Source organism: Cupressus sempervirens, chromosome 2 (assembly GCF_028749045.1).
Source record: "Cupressus sempervirens isolate cs-2001-9-10 chromosome 2, ASM2874904v1, whole genome shotgun sequence".
NCBI classification, from domain to species: Eukaryota; Viridiplantae; Streptophyta; class Pinopsida; order Cupressales; family Cupressaceae; genus Cupressus; species Cupressus sempervirens.
The window spans coordinates 157345509-157363316 of record NC_143119.1 but is presented as its reverse complement, the minus strand read 5'-3'; the positions used below and the strand labels follow the sequence as shown (position 1 = coordinate 157363316).

At 40.7% G+C, this 17808-nt stretch overlaps 1 protein-coding gene across 5 annotated transcripts in view; it reads left to right on the top strand.

Annotated features, from left to right (window-relative positions):
• Positions 1-4170: 4170 nt before the first annotated feature.
• Positions 4171-17808, top strand: part of LOC149571521 (bidirectional amino acid transporter 1) — a 107556-nt gene continuing 93918 nt past the window's right edge. The window contains exons 1-2 of one of the 5 annotated variants that reach the window (XM_089813026.1): positions 4171-4930; positions 5372-5523. In XM_089813026.1, coding sequence (XP_089669152.1) covers positions 5402-5523 — 122 coding nt within the window. In that variant the 5' untranslated portion in view covers positions 4171-4930; positions 5372-5401. Of the gene's footprint in view, positions 4931-5018; positions 5524-17808 lie in introns of those variants that run through there. The other 4 variants (XM_089813028.1, XM_089813025.1, XM_089813027.1 and 1 more) reach the window with 4 other exon arrangements.

The following is a 17808-nucleotide window of genomic DNA, read 5'->3' as shown; positions in this document are numbered from 1 at the left end:
ATCCATTCTGGATAAAGTAGAGTGTAACCCCAATAGGTTATAACTTCTTCAAACACCAAGAACTAACATGCAATTGATTAGAAGTAGCATGCAACCATAGATTTTGACATGCAACTGATTAGAAGCAACATGCAACCACCAAATTCACCAAGAACTAACATGCAAATGATTAGAAGTAGCATGCAACCATAGATTTTGACATGCAACTGATTAGAAGCAACATGCAACCATAAATTATGACATGCAAGATTTGGGTAGTTGTCAAAACTGACATGCAAACTTCTACAAACCCTCAAGCTGGCAAGATCATAGCTCTGATACCACTGAAATGTCCCTTTTATGATTTTATATGATATTTCAAGCCTCTAATCAGATCTTTAAGATCAAACAACCAATATTACAAAGATCCACCAATTTCTCAATAAACCCCAAATCGGGTACGTTCGAAATAGTGCCAAAAACTTCACAACTTCACAAATTATTAATAAATCTGAAAATGGACATTTTTACAAAAATTTCAGCAGCATAACGGACTACAAAATGAAATTTCTAGATCTGTATAGCATTTACACAACAACTCACAAACGTAGGACAAAAACTATGCTCATCGGGCTCCCAAAAACAACACAAAATAGCCAAAAATACCACAAAAGCACTGATAATCTATCACAGAAGTATAATCATGACCAAATACATATATTCAGCTCTATTTTAACATCTAAAAGTCTTAAATATAGCAGCAACCCAAACTGATATGAAATACTCAACTGGAAACACCAAACTCTTACAAAAAACACACTCGAAAATCCACAAATCTGCACTGTTCAGCACAAAGGAAAACTCTGTATGAGCATGCACATGGAATGCCTTCAAACTCCCATCCTTAGCCTTCCTGGAAACTTGCAAACTCCCATTCTTGGGTCTCCTTCTTCATAGGTTTGGCAGCCTCTGAAGAACAACAAAGCAATGCGCAAAAATCAAGTTCTGGAATGAGCCCAAAATGCCTCCAAACTTCTTAAAAGAGGGCATAACCCTAACTCACATCCAAGAGGGGTTAATAAAACATATTTTAATAATAATTTTCATTTATTAGTCCATTAGCTTCCAAAGGTTATCCCCTTTTTCTGAAACTTCACCTTTTTGGGCCTGCCTGCCTAGAAAAGATTATTATTTTTAATTATTTGAAAAGGGGACATGACATACACTTAGAATAACCATGAACTCCAAAGCTTCTTGAGTGAGGTGAAAATTCAACTTAATTCTTTTAAGAAAGAAATCATTGGCTCTCATTACAGGATTATTTGACAGACTTCACCAAGTTAATATCATTGAAGACATCGGGTTGGAAGAGAGGAATGTCGAAATGACGCTTAAGAATTTCTTTTCGTTGATCACTTCTTTTTCCTTGCAAGATTTTGTTCTTGTTGCTCTGTACTCCATTAGTACTAGAGGTTGTAGTTTGAGGCATTTGAGGTTTTCTTTGCCTAGCTTATATATTTCACATTGTGTGGCTTCTATATTTTTTCCATCTCAAACTTTTGGAAGTTGTGGTCTTAAGAAGGTTGCTTTGTGTGACTTTATTCCAATGTCCTGAACATGCATTATAGATTTATTTTATTTTAGGTATAATTGTCATCATGATGAGGTAGTTCTCAAGGTCATATTTCTTGATCTATTGTTGGTACCGCTTCTTCAATAGCTATGTTGTAATCTATTCTCTCAGCTATAATTGTGTTATTCATTTTATTCAATAAAAATAATATTTGGTCATCATTGAAAGAAGTTGTGTTTTGTATGAAAATACAAACTATTTTGATAATTGATTATCTTAAATACATTATATTCTTGTATTTATGAACAATTGAATGTTTAACAATATTTTCTTGGTACATTGCTTATCAAGAATTTGTAATCCTAAAACTTGTCTAACTACAAAGTCTATAGTGTAAACCCCTAAGGGCCCGTTTGGCAGCAATAATATGAATGAAATACACATATGTAAATTCTTAAAATTTTGAATTCTCTATTTGGGTGCACCACATAGAAATTGGGAATATGAATACATATTCCAATTTTAGCCCAAAAATGAACATTTGCAATTGGAATACATATTCCTATTCCAATTTTGTTTATTTTGTAAAACATAAATTTTTGGGTCTGTGAATTTCCCATCAAATTTCAACTGAACCAAACAAGAGTAGGTATATGTATTCTTATTTTCTATTCTAGAATAACAATTCCAAAATATGTATTCCTATTCCCATATTCTTATTCGCCAAATGGACCCTAAGGGCTCGTTTGGTTGCGGGGATAGGAATTGCAAAATGAGAATTGCTATTCTCGAATTTCTATTCTAGAATTGCTATTCTATAATAGAAATTTGTTGTCTCTGTTTGGTTCAGCAAGATAGAAATTAGAATTTGATAGACAGCCGATTCAGATTCATTGATGTGCTTTGTTCCCTTGCAGGCCCTAAATTGTTTTGCTTTGGGCAATTTATTTATCTCTCCAGATCGATAAATCATGCCTCAATAAAACTGACATTTGGGAGAGATATTCTTTCACGGCACTAGGAAGAGGTGGCTTTGCAACTGTGTACAAAGGAGTTCTTGTGGACGACATGCATGTTGCAATTAAAAAGCCCAAATCGATTTTAGATGAGTTCATCAACGAAATCATAATTCTATCTCATATTAGCCACAAGAATGTAGTGAAATTGCTGGGTTGCTATATGGAGAGTCAATTTCTATTGCTGGTATACAAATTTGTGCCAAATGAGACAATTTTTCAGCATCTGCACTTGTGAGACAAGGAGTTGACATGGGAAGCAAGGCGACAGATTGCCATTGAAACAACAAAGGCAATAGCCTATGTGCAGTGGTGAAAGAGAGTTTACAGATGCATCTGCTGGGGCCTCTCCTATCATGGGCACGCTTCTACACACGGGTTATGTGCCTATCCAAATTGGACTATGTTTTCTAGTCCCTCAACAGAGTTCCAACGCTCACCCCAAATCAAAGCGGATTTGAAAATTTAATCAAATTTGAGAAAGTTAAAATGAGAATAGAAATAGCAATTCTAATAACAAGTATTTTTTAGAATGGACAAATGCTCATTTTGGGCTAAAATGAGAATACGTATTCCTACTCCCCATTCCCATTCCACACACCAAACAAAGAATTCAAAAATATATTCTAATTCTCAATGACCATTCCCATCATATTCCCATCATATTCCCGTTTGGTTGCTGGAATAGGAATAGAAAAGTTGGAATAAGTTTTCTATTTTTTGTTTGGTTCGTCACTTGGAATAGGGAATAGGAATACGTATTCCCATTTTGCCTCTAAAATGCGCTTATACCCATTCCAAAAAATAGTTGTTACTAGAATAGCCATTCTTATTCCCAATATTTCATGCTTATTCTCCATTCCTATGCTCGCGACCAGGCCCATTTGGTTGCTGGAATAGGGATAGAAAAGTTGGAACACGTTTTCCATTTTCTGTTTGGTTTGTCACTTGGAATAGGGAATAGGAATACGTATTCCCATTTTGACTCTAAAATGAGTTTATACCCATTCCAAAAAATACCTGTTATTGGAATAGCCATTCCTATTCCCAATATTACATGCCTATTCTCCATTCCTATGCCTGCGACCAAATAGGTTAAATGATATTGAGTTTAAATCTTCTCTAATACAAAAAAGAAGAAGAAGATAATAGAAATTGAAATCCCAAAATTTTAATTTGAAATATTCTTTTAGATTGCTGATAACATATCCAATTTTTTATAACAAAAGAAAAATTCTAAAAACTAGACTAAAAAAAAGAAAAAAAATGATACTTATTTTCCAAATCGAAAAGATATTCCATTATATCTATTGACTTTTAATTTTAACATGTTGCTTACAACTGTTCTATAACTTTTATATTGAAAAAAAATTAATTAACAAAAACGAAAGTACAAAAAGTAGTTAAATAGAATAAAATTTATTTAAGAAAGAATGCACAAAAAGAAGTAGAATGCACTACCGTTTTATATAAGTTTTTTATTCCGTTTGCTTGTTGATGCCGCCCCAAACTCCGCTGTATTATTAAGGTTCTTTGTTAATATCGCTTTGCTTTTTAAACTAGTGCACTGCATTTAGTAGAGTAGCCTTAAAAACCAAAACTGAGCGCGTAAGTCGCGAGTCAAAAGGTTCGGCGATAGCTACGTTAGATTAACGACCATTGTTTAGATAACGACATTGTACCTACCACCATTTTATAGAGAAATTTGCATGTGGAAGCAATTTGCACGATGTTGCTAAATTATTTTTATTCTTATTTTGACATTTCAAGGTGCACATATCATGGAGAAATTTGCACAGCAAGTGATTAGTCTGAAAATGACGTAATAGGAAAATAGTATACCCTGCAAATTCCAAATATTCAAACCTAAATTCTGACTTGAACACAGTTTTGGCGGCTCTTTAACCGCTGCATTTAGAAGTCCTGCGAATAACTACAAATTGCTCGGCCAGGTAATTATTGCCAGTCATACTCGAATTGCTTCGAATTATTTACGGCAAAAATAAATCCCACGTGGATCAATTGTCTCTTTCTTCATCCGATCTTTATTGGACTTTTCAAACCTTGAGTTGGAAGGCGTTTTAATGGGAAAGCAGCGCGAGATCGATTGTCAGCGAGTCCTCCTTTCACACGAATACAAAAATACTTATTATTTCAAAAGAGTATGCATGGAATCTTCAAATTCTATTAAAGAATGCACATGTTAAAGTCAAAGATTCTTCTCCCTGTGCCAGCGGAGGCGAGGAGATCCTCGAATCTGAAAGACATAAATGGACTTCTGTAGAGGTGCAGAAAACTACAGAAACAGAAGGCCTGGATTTCGAAAGCTTGTTTTGCCGGTTTCCGTAGGGAAGAAACAGAGGTGAGGAGAAAAGTAATTGTGTTGGAATGGTAGTTGTAGCAATACGATGGAGAAATCTATTTAGAATATTTTGTTACTTTAATTTTGTACTTTACATGAGGCTTGTAGCAATACGACGGAGAAATCTATTTAGAACATTTTGTTACTTTAATTTTGTACTTTACATGAGGCTTGGTTGTCGCTTTTTGGTTAAGCTACCACAGCCGGGTCAGAACTGTGTCAGCTGCAGGCAAAATATGGCGTCTGAATAAGGGCAGGGCATTCTGACGGTACAAGAGGCTCGGTGCAAATAAGTTGCACCGTAGCCGGTGCCGCTGGGAAGTGGTAGAACGCATCAGAGCTATAGGAAAACGTTCACGTTGAAAGAAATTTTTATTATCTGGTTCAAGATTAGGGTTTACATTTGTAAAAGAGATGTTGAATGAGAGACTGTTGTTGCAGCAGGAGGAAGAGGAGGCTTCTGCCGTCAGGATGGGATACCAGGACGGAGAAAGCGAAGGAAATGTGACTTTACATGGCATTGCTGTGATTGACTCAGGGCACGCTCGTCTCAATGAGCTCGGCTACAAACAAGAACTCAAGCGCGATCTCTCGTATTTTACTCTACCTTTCATTGCTTGGAAAGAGTCAAAATCACCAGATTTTGAGCATGTTTTCGTTAAAATCCTGTAGTATATTTTTAAAGATAACGTTTTTAGCTTTGGATTGTTGTGCTCTAGCTTTTCAAAATTGCAAAGTTTCTAGCTTTTTAGCACGCATTAATTAAAATTCTGTCGATTGTTTTAAAAGTGAACTCAGTTTAAAAAAATTGATTTTGGAACCTTGTACTAGAACCTTAGTGAAATGCTGAACACTTCTTTATGAGTTGTGAAAATTCTATAAAACATTTCCAAGCTGATGTTTTTCTCAATTATTTTCACTAGTGAGTTCTCTAACCATCTGAGAATATGAAATTAGCAGCGTTTTAGCATGATTTTCGCATAATTCAATGCATCATATCAAAGCTATCTACATACGTCTCCGTTGGAATTATTCTGGAGTGTTGAATTAAATTTGGAATAATTCAAATTATTAACATTTTAGGACGTTCATTCCTATGGATAGTTAGACTCAAATTTAGGACTTAAATTCTTTAGCATGGGCAATTAGGCTCAAACTTGGGACAATTTGTGGTGGGGGTGCTTCAATGAGCTACTCATCCTCTTCGTGGATTGGACTGAGGGTTGTTTCCAAAATCCTGTTGCCTTCCCGCACACAACCTTTTATATGGACCTTGAACAGATCAAATTTAGAACTCTTATTGTGTTGCTGAAGTGCTTAATCGCAAACTCCACCCTCTTCGAGAGTAGAGAGTGAATTATTCTTAAAATTTTAACACATTCGTAACAATAAAAATGAAAAATTAACAGCTTTTAGCCTCTGTAAAACACCCTGTGGCGGATTTTAAAGCTGAAATAGTTTTCTGCTACAAATCTGAAATTCTATGCTGTAAAATATAGCATCACAATATGCACAATCATTAGTTTTTTAAAGCATGGATTGTCTAAATTCTGCAACTTATTTTAAAGATGAAGACATTTCCTGTACAACTGTTAATGTCTCTACGTCCTTTCAAAATTACAAAATCATTAATTTTTTGAGCGTGGTTTTATTAAATTCTGTGAGGTATTTCGACGCTGATAGTGTTCCTGTCAAAAAATTAAGGTGTTTAACTCTAACGTCAACTCTCTAAAGCATTTTGAAGCAGAATAGATTTTCCATCAAATTATGAAAATCTTTCTCTCTCTTTACATGTAATGTCTATTGCTTCAGAAAGTGCAAGATAAATACATTTCCACATAAGTTTCTGCAATTTTGTGGACACATCTAAAGCCAATTACCTTCGTCATTAATTGTTTTGTAACCCCTTGCTCTCTTGTACTATACTTTCTAATGCTTAAACAAATTGCAAGATCAGCAACTATTTCAATTGATTTTTTTCAGTTTTGTGGGTACTTCTAAATTTTAATATATATAATAGAATTTATTAGGACAACAACTAGCTGTTCCATTATTCTAAATTACGTGTTGTTGCACCTACCAGAGCATGTTGTAGTTTCTTTGTATGATTTTAGTGCGGATGCCTTATTATATATAGACAGGAATGCAATGAAGTGCTCTATGCAATAACACTTTCTTGGTATCACGATATCTTTGAAGCCTCAGACCTCAGAGGTCTGTGACTGTGGGACTTGTTATTGAGCATGCTACTCTGGGATGCTGACTCTAAAATTATTGCAATGTAATATCCCGTTTAATGATTTAATGTACTGTACACTTTTTTGAAATTCCTCTCTATGTAATACTTATGTGAAATATTGAACATCAACATCTAATGTTAACATTTATTATTGAATCCATTTGAATCCGTTACACAAAATAATGAACACCTTATGCACATATATACCACTGATCAAACCTAAAATAACTGAATATAAAGTTCTGTCAAATGGTAGCTCCAAATATATCTATCCTCAGTTGTATACGAACCAATATATGCCATACTAGATGATGCAATACAATCCAAGAGCATGATGGTTGTTGTACAATGTGGGTAAAAAGGGATAGCACTGTATGGTGTAAAACACTTGAGAGGAATAACTGTACGATGCAAACAGAAATCGTCTGTGCTTTGAAGGCAAAATGAAAGTGCCATATGGTGTGAAGAGGATGAGGTTGCCATACGGTTTGGATACCACTCCCTTCTTGTCATATTGTGTACTTTACACTCAAATGCACATTCTTCACCAAATGATGTTGTACACTATGATGCTGCTGTTCTAGATGAGACACTTGTATGATGTGAGAGAATGATGCTCGTATTATATACCTTGGCTGTATGACATAATCGCACCTTTTGAAGTAGTTGGGCTTCATAATTAGGATTTTCAATGCAATTGGGCCTTTTATGTTATCAGGCTTTGTAGTTTGGCCTTTTATGTAAACAAGCCTTAAATATAATCAAATCATGCATTTTGAATGCCTAGATATTTTATAAAGACAAAATTGAACTTTAATTAAAAGTTTAGTGGAGTAACTCAAGTTGAGTTAAAAATTAATGTTTACCACATAGATTAATTGATTAATGCACACAGGAAATGAACAAGAACAACAACAGCAATACTCCTTTTATTATTTGCATATGCCAAGAGATTACATACAGAGCATAAGATAAGATGATTTATAATAATCCCAGACGGGGTATAAATACTTCCTGCCGAATCTTCCCGAAGGGGTCCGTTGGCTACATAAAAATACTAATCTACCCGTTGGCTACATAAAAATACTAATCTACCCGTTGGCTGCAAAATCTTTACCAACAACATGAACCCGTTAGCTACATAGTTTTTGCCAATGACATCATCCCCCCCCAAAAGAAAAGTCGTCTCTTGGCGACTTCAAAAGTAACAAAAACAGGAGACCACAAAATACAATAGAGAAAGAATATACACTAGAGAGAAGGCTGTGATCCTGAAGAATGCTGTTGCCGGCGCAATTCATAGACCTGCTCCATCCGGATGCATAAATCCTTCTGAATCCGTGTGTTAATCTCTACAGGAGAAGCACTGCATCCATAGCTTGGGTCTTTGCTAACTGTAATTCCTGCTTAGCTGCTTCCTTATCCTGTAACAGTGCTGCATGCTCAGCTGCCCATGCTGCTTGTTGGCTGGCACAATCTACATTTACCTTTTCCCTAACCTCCTCTGCTACCAGAGACCTCTCTGCTGCGACCCTGTCTATTCCCTATCTGCCTCCGCACGCCTATGAGCATAGTAGACTTCTTTGTACAATCCTATTATCTCGTGCGCCAGTTTCTGCCAACATCTTCGGTGTCTCAATTGCTGGCCAACCTCTGTCCTCAAAACATGAACGGAACCGCTGCGGACAAATCCCCCTGATATAAGCTTGAACCAAATGCCACTCTCTCCGTTGAGTCATAGCCTGCAATGCCACATTGTGTCCCTTCTGTAGCGCAACCCGCATAGCCCTGAGGTAATCTTTGCATCTGTCCTCGTCTGACCCATAATCCTCCTTCGACACATCATCCATGGTCCATTCCCCATCATTGCCCGTCTCTGCCACTCTTGCGGTAACCATGTCCACATTTGGTGCCGCCTCCTTCCTGAGCACACCCTCCGATTGTGGAATTGCCACCTCTTGCGGCTTTGATACGGCTGTTGGTCCTGGAGGGACTCCTCCATGACTCGGAGGCTGAATGGACGGTCCGACCTCTGCAGGAATGAGTCGGAACTGCTGCCTCAAAAATTCACTCGCTCTATCAATCACCTCCATTCTCTTAGGCTGCTTTGACTGTGCCTCCGTCAACAAGGAAGATGAAATAGTGACCACAGCATTTGAACCAATCACATCCAAACGGACCTAGGGTTCAGACTTTGGCGCCGACAACTCTATCAACTTTGGCTGTGCTAGTGCAACAGGGTCTGGCGTACAATCCTGGATAGGCAAGCCCTCAGATGAAATATCTACCACAGCCGTCGAAAAAGCAACCACTGAGGTGGCCGCCGGTGCAACATCTATCAGCTGGGGGATAGCGTCTGCCACTGCCGGTAGGACTTCTGCTATTGTCTGTGGGACCACATCTATTATTGCCGGTGGGGTCATGACCGGTGCATGACGCTGACCAAAAGGAGGAATGTGCAAAGTGGAGGTGGACAAGTGTGCCGAGGTTGGCAACTGTGACGGGCTGAAAAATGTGGACACGCTGACTATCGGTTTGTTGCCAACTTCCGCAGAAGTGTTCTCTTCCTCATACTCAGCGCTATTGCTCTATGAAGTGTCCTCCCATCCGTTGTTTGTGTCCTCGTAGGCCTCCAATTCCTGGAGTACCTTATTCCCCGTTGTTGTTCCACCTGTGTCCAAATGTTGCCAATAGAATATTGGAGGCTCTCCTTGTGCCAACTTTCCCAACGGAGGAGCCTCAAAATCATCCATTGGTATGTAATTAATTGCTGCCTCCAGAAACAAATCAATTGCATGGTGCGGCATAAAGAATGTGCGGTGCTGGAGTGTCATGAATTCCTCCATCCTGTTGGCAAGAACTGTAGCCCAACCATACACCGTGCCGTTCATGATGCCATTCATGAATACAATTTGTGACAATGCTATATTTGAAGCTCGAGTTGCCCCTGTCAACTTGCTTTTGATGACATCCATGATGCACCTCCAGTGGCCTTCCCGAATAAGATCTCGCAGAAGCCCTCTACATTTAGACCCCTTTATCACTGACTCCATCTCCTTGGGTGTAAGGTCGCAGCCCACTAATCATATCCAATGTTCTTTTCGTTCCTAAGAGAGCTTGTGATTCTTGATTTCCACCTTCCGACCTCTAGGACCAGGGATGCCAAAAACCCTAATGAAATCCGTAGACTTAAAAGAAACCGTCATCTGATGCTTTTTGTACAAAAATGTGTTGGTTCTACTGTGCCAATTATACGCTTCTATCATAGTTTGCAAAACTGATTCAAACAATCGGATAGAAAAAATTGGAAGCTGGATTAATTACCTCTGTGTCTGGAATCTCTTGCCACCATTTCTGGCATTCGCTGCCATTGAGCCCTTCAAATTGAATAGTAAGATGTGTGAGTTCTGCCCTTACTTTCTGTTTCTTGCTGCTGGAAGCGGATGGCCTTGCAACGCGGATTCCAAAAGCTAAAACCCTGGCATTCTTCTCCATACTTGCCTTCAGCTGGTTCTTCCACTGCCTCCGTTTTCTTGCTGATTCCATATAATAATGGCTTCTTTCCTCCTTTTATAATATAAGGCTCCTCCTTCCGTTATATAAAAAATTCTTGCGCCGCGGGGGAGGCAAAAAGAACCTGCAGTAACCAATCACCAAGCCAGAAGCACACCTTCCACGTGGGGAAATAAGACATTGGATAACCTCGGGAGAAATCTTCAACAATTGGAGCCACTAGTCGTAGGAGAACAAAGACAAGATGCAGAGAAAATCCACCCAATCACGTCCGCGGATGAGGAGGAAATACCAAGCCGTGGCAAATGCAAAACAATCGTCCGTGAGAGAACTCAAACCATTAGCAACATGAACAGAACAGTAAATGCAATTCCTTTTGTTGGAAATTGAAGCCGAAATTCTTGTCCCACTAGCAGTTCTTCCCAAAGCAGTCCCAATCTTTCCTCTACTCAACAGTTGAACCAGAATACAAAGCAAGCTGCAAACCGTATAAAATCCATGCCTAGCTCAAATGTACTACCATTAGTAACTTCACCACAGATCGAAATGCCTAGTTATGGAGGAGATCGAACACCACTGACTTCCCATCTCAGAATGTTTCCAGCATCTATGCCCTATCAAGGCCAAAATATGAAGCAGGGACAACAGTCTCCTCAGTGGAATATGTCTCCAAGAACGGCTATTCTTTCAATACCCGAGGGAAAGAAATAACACAATGTCTTCCATAGGTCTGCTTCTTCCCAGAATGTTGAACGCTGCAACCTGCGGGGATATAAGTTAACCTGCTCGCAAGCCTTCCACGGAAAAGAAGAACAATGCCGCGGCAATAAAGATGTTCTGTGGAAGAATGAGGCCACCCGCGGGGGAGTAAAACTATCTGCGAAAGTACAAGGCTATCCGCGGGAGAACACACAGCTAGTAGCTCGCGGAAGGCAGAAGCATCCGCGAAAAAATCATCCACGGAAGAATAGAAAAACATCTGCGGGAGTCAATCGACGTCCATGGAAAATCAACCAGTGTCCGCAAGAAAACAATAAGAGGCTGTGGGAACCAAAAAAAAAAGACACCCGCGAGGGTGTCTGCGGAACCACCCGCGGAACATGTCCTGTGGGATAACCTGCTTGCAGGGCAATAGTCCGCAGAGGTGTCCATGGGCACACTTTGCTTTTCGCTCTTCTTATTATTTTTTTTTCCTAACTTTAAAATTTTTTTTTTTCCAACTCTGTTTTTTTTTTTTCCAATTTTTTTTCAAATAAAATAGAACAGCTCAATTTTCTCTCCACACTTTGCCATTCTGCGTACGGACTTGCTCATTCTGCGACAACGACAGAATCTTCCTGGCATGGTACATCTTCAACTTCGACTTGTTGACTGCCTGAGGCACTTCTTCCCCGTCCAAGGTCCACAATTTTATTGCTTCATTGTCACCTACCTCCTGGATTTGGTATGGTCCGATCTATCTGACCTTAAACTTTCCTGGTTTAATTTCATTCCGTCCATCATACTTCAGTACCAACTGCCCTGAAACCTATTCAGTTTCAGATGCTTATCATGCCACGCCTTATGTCTGTTCTGTGTCACCTCCGTGGCCCACTGCACCAATAATCGCTTCTCCTCAAGTTTGTTCAAATTATGCAGCCTCTCCCTTAAGCTTTCCATGTTGCCTAGCTTATTTTCCAGCACGATCCTTAGGCTTGGTATCATGAACTCTGTTGGTACCACTACTTCCTGCCTGAACATCAGCTGGAACGGTGTGTGCCCTATTGTCACCTTGTACACTGTGCGGTATGCCCATAGAGCAGAGGGTAGTTTTTCCTCCCAATCTTCACCTTTGATCGCACAAGATTTGTAGATAATTGATACTAGGATCTTGTTTGTAGCTTTGGCTTGTCTGTTTGCTCTCGGATAGTACGGGTTCGATAATGAATGACAGATCTTGAATTCAGTGGTGAGCAGTCCGATAACATGGTTAACAAAGTGTCCATCCCTATCACTTGTTAATTGCAATGGAACCCTGTACTTGGTGATGATCTACCCATAAATAAACCTTGCTGTGCTAACAACTGAGTTATCCGGTAGTGCACGTGCCTCCACCCACTTGGTCAGGTACTCCATTGCGACAACAATGTATCAGCACTTTCAAGTCTTGCTCACCTTCAGAAGTCCAATGAAATCCAATCCCCATCGTTCGAAGAGTTCCTGTGTGTGTGAGGGGTTAAGTGACATAAAGTCTCTCTTCAGTGGCTTCCCGGCTCGTTGGCAAGTGTTACAATCGACGACCCATTCCCGTGTGTCGTACACCGTTGGCCACCACAATCCTGCCAATAGTATCTTCCTCGCTGTGGTGTCAGGTCCCATATGTCCACCTGTTGGTCCCTCATGCTTTTTTCAATACTTTCGGTATTTCCTCCTCCAACACACATTGTTTGAGAATGTGATCCGGCCCCATTTTGTATAGCAGTCCATTAATCAATTGAAATGTACAGCTCCTTAATACCAATTTCCGTCTTTCACTCCCTGGCTTCTCCCTAGGTTGTTGTCCCGTGGACAGGTATTCCCCAATACTGGTATACCATTTTGGTAGTACTGCAATTTGGAATAGCTGTGCATTAGGGAAATCATCATTCACGCCTCCATCCGTTGGTTCACTTGTTTTAATCCGCGACAAATGGTTTGCGCTGATATGCTTCTTCCTGGCCTGTACAATGATTTTGAAGGTGAATTCCTGTAGCAAAAAGAGCCACCGATTGATTCTTCCCTGGATGACCGGTTTATTTACTAGGTACAATAAAGCTTGATGGTCCACATAGAATACAAATGTTGTTGCCAGCAAGTAGTGTCGGAACTTTTGTATTGTGTAAACTATGCTCAATGCTTCCCATTCCATTGTGCTGTAGTTCTGTTTTGCTTTTGATAACGGTCGGCTGGCAAAGCATATCGGGTGATCCAACCCGTGGTTGCTTGTTTGCGCCAAGGTTGCTCCGATTGCATAGTTGGATGCGTTAACATGAACATGGAATTCCTTATCCCAATCCGGATATGTCAAGATGGGTGCCGTAACCAATCATACCTTTAGCGCTTCAAATGCTTCATCATGTTCCTTCTCCCATCTGAATGATTCTCCTTTGCACGTTAACCTGTCCAGCGGGTATGATACCTTGGCAAAATGTTTGATAAACCATCTGTAATAGCCTATGTCTCCAAGGAAAGATTTTACCTCCGTTACATTGGTGGATGGCTGCATCTCCAATATGACTCTCACCTTGTCCAAATTTGTCTTCAATCCTTCCTTACAGACTGTGTCCGAGCAACCTTCCCTGCGGAACCGTAAACCTGCACTTCTTCGGATTTAGGGCTAGGCGTGCCTGTCAGCATCTCTCCATACATTCGCCTAGTGTTGCTAGATGTTTGTCCTCGGTGTTGAATACCGACCAATCATCTAGAAACGCCTTGAAGTTCCCGACGGACATTTTGTCAAAGATGTGCAGTATGATTCATTGGAATGTAGCCGGAGTGTTGCACAGGCCGAATGGCATCCTGTTGTATGTGTACACCCCATCTTCTATGACAAATTTTGTCTTCAGTTTGTCCTCTTTTGCGATTGAAATCTATTTGTATCTAGAAAATCCATCCATGAATGAGTAGATCTCATGTCCAGCTACCTCCTCCAAGATGCTGTCTGTAAATGGAATCGGAAATGGATCCTTGATCGTGATTGCATTAAGGCATTTGAAATCAACGCATATCCGGATCTGGGTGGTGTCCTTCTTCAGTGAGATTACTATGGGTGACACCCATTCACTTGTCAGCACCCTGAAAATAATATTGGCTTCCAGCATCTGATTGATCTCCTCTGTAACCTGTGTCGCATAGTTCTTATTCATCTTGTAGGGTCGCTTCCGTACAGATACTGCTCCTTCGACTAGCAGGATGCAGTGCACACACAATTCCAGCGGTACTCTATGCGATTACATCTTTGTATTCCAACAATATCTTGAATGCCGCTACTTTCAGTACTGGGTCCCAGTGATCTCCCACTAGTATGTTCCTAGGTTCGACCTCATCTCCCAAATTCATGGTTTGCAGTGTGGCTTCATTGTATTTGATGGGCTCCCCCTCACTGAATGTATGGGCGGGTGTTACATCCAGCGGCGCATCCCCCTCCTTTATCTCACTGAATTCTCTTGGAAATTCATCTCTGTTGTGCCCTTCCTCAATTGTCAGTACGTTGCTGCTCTGGAATAGTTCGTAGTCCTCTATCTGCCATTGGTAAAGACTGTTGACAGAATCCAAATTGTCATCTGTTGATCCTCCTTCCAACCGCAGGACTCCCTCCTGTTCTGGTTCCATGCGCTGCCTTTCTTCATCTTCTTCTTTAGAATTTGATGATAGAGCTTCTTTTCCCACCATCTGGGTGTGCAAATCAATGGCGGATTTCCTCCCTTTGCTTTCAAGTGATAAAGTGTTTTTCTTCCATTCGTGTTTAACTTTGGCTTGAATAAGCCATCCATGGCCCAGAATGGCGTCGTATCCTTTTCTCTTCAGCGAGATCACGACAAAGTCAAGCAGGAACGTCTGTGTGCCAATTGTTACCGGTTGTGCCATCAGGACGCCAAGAGGTTTAATGTTGTTTTGGTCCGCTGTCAACAACTGGAATGTAGGTGGCCACAATGTCAGCTGTCCCAACCTCTTCTAGGTATTCTTAGGTAAGACATTCACGTTGGACCCTTCGTTGACGATTGTGTCTGTCAGCACATTTTCGAGTATTCCCATCTCTACGACCGCCGGATGTTGTTCGGATGTGAGGGCTAGCAACATTGGGTCTTCTCCACCGGCGGCAATTTCCTTCCCTCTTCCTGGTTCTCCTGATAACTTAGCAGTTGGTGTGATGTTTGTGAGTACCGATCGGAGTTGAGGCATTGTGACCAACAAATCGTTGATTTTGACGGGTAGCTCCGTTTGTAGTATCTGCCGTACAATATTTTGTTCGGCGCAATTCCTTAGTGAGGTGCCCATGGTGTCCTTCAACTGAGATGTCTTCGCCTGTGTTGCTTTCTCAATTTCCTTCCGTACATCCTCCAGCCTCTTCTTTTCTTCCGCCGGGTCGGGGTATAGTTTTGCTTGTTTCTGTGTGATTGCCAACACCTCTTCTTCGTCCACCTCGACGGTGATCAGATTCACCCCCAACTTTGGGCGCTTGGCATTGTCACGATTGCTAGGTCTGCACCATCTGCATAATAATTTTGGTGTGTTTGTTGTTGTACAATCCCGAGCAAAGTGGCCTCACAAATTACATGCTCGGCATTGAACAATTGGCCGTCCATTCGCATCGTACTGAATTCGACTTCAGCTACCATTGTTATTGTTATTGTTCGCATTGTTGTTGTTTTGCCCACGTCTATTATTTTTGTATCCTGCAGACGTGACACCCTCCGTGCTTGTGTTCCCGCTCCCTCCGGATGCTGAAGCCTCTTGTGCCAGGAACACTTGTTGAGGTCCTCTGGTTTTCATGTTGAAGGGACATTCTTTTTATGGAATCTCCCATGATTTGGCAAATCTTGTAGAATTGGTTTTTTGGACAAGATCCTTTTGTGTGACCTTCCGCCTTACATTTTGTGCACCATAGTTCACTTCCCTTCACTTCTTTTTGCATGTTCTTGAATTCCTTCATCATCCGAATCATGTCCTTCTCGAGAGCTCGAACCTTCTTGCTACTATTTTCATCATCGCTGCTTTCTTCTTCCGAGGAGGCATCATCGTCTGACTTGGATGAGCTACTCTTCTTCTTTGTGTTTTGCTCACTTTCCAGGTTCATGGCCCGATTGTATGCTTCAGTGTATGATGACAGCGACACAATCTTCATCTTCTTCTGCAACTTCGGGCGTAGATTTTCAATAAACCATCTTTTTTGTAGCCCATCTGCCGACTTATTCTCTATTTTATATATTAAGTTTTTAATTTCTTGGCGTAGACTCAAACTGTTACATTTTTCCCTTGTTTTGTGTTGTATATCTCGTCTACGATCTCATTGTCGTTGCAGAGCAGTTGAAATTTGGTGGTAAACTCCTTCGTAAGGTTGTCCCAAGTGGTTAATTTTTGGGGATCTGCATCGGTGAACCAATCAATTGTGACACCTCGTAGGCTTGCCAAAAATTGCCAGACCCATTCGTTTGTATTTGTTATGCCATTCGCCCTTCAAATCATTTCGCATGTTTTATAGTGTCATATCAGATCGGCCGTACCATCACCATCAAACTTCGACAACTTTTCTTTTGGTCTCGCCATCACTACTGGATTGTGTGCACGGGCGTTGTTCGGTCATGCAACACTGGCCCTGTTCGCTCCTAGACTGTGGCTTTGCACTCCCACACCGTGGCTTTGCACTCCCACGTTGGCGATTTGCACTCCCACACTGGCGCTTTGCACTCCCACGTTGGCGATTTGCACTCCCACACCGGCACTTTGTACTCCCACATTGGCGATCTGCACTCCCACACCGGCGCTCTGCACTCCTACACTGGCACTCTTTCCAACTGTTGTCTTATCTGCAACAGCTGTGTTCTCTAGTGAAGAAGGATCTTCTCGTTTTGGAAGTGTATCGTGAACGAAGAGTTCACTCCACGCTCGTGCTCCCTCGGCACTCCAAGCCGTGCAAGTTAATTCCCTTCTGTCTAGATTCTCTTCCCTTGGCGAATACAGGTTCAAAAATTCCTCCCTTGCTTCTTCCACCAATTCCACCTACTGTCGAGTCTCCTCCAACAATTCCTCAGCACTTTGGCGTCCGTTGGCAATCTTTTGCAACCTCTGTCTACGTTTGGCCTGCTGCACCAAAATTAGATTTCCTTGAGCTGTGCAGATTTCGTCTTTGTCCTTCAGCTTATTCTTATTTTTGTTTAACTGATTCGGCATCAGTCTTCATTCCAGCCTTTGTTCCAGGTCCATCGGGCAATGACACCAAATGTTTATTGCATAGATTAATTGATTAATGCACACAAGAAATGAACAAGAACAATAACAACAATACTCCTTTTATTATTCACATATGCCAAGAGATTACATACAGAGCATAAGATAAGATGATTTACAATGATCCTAGACAGGGTATAAATACTTCCCGCTGAACTTT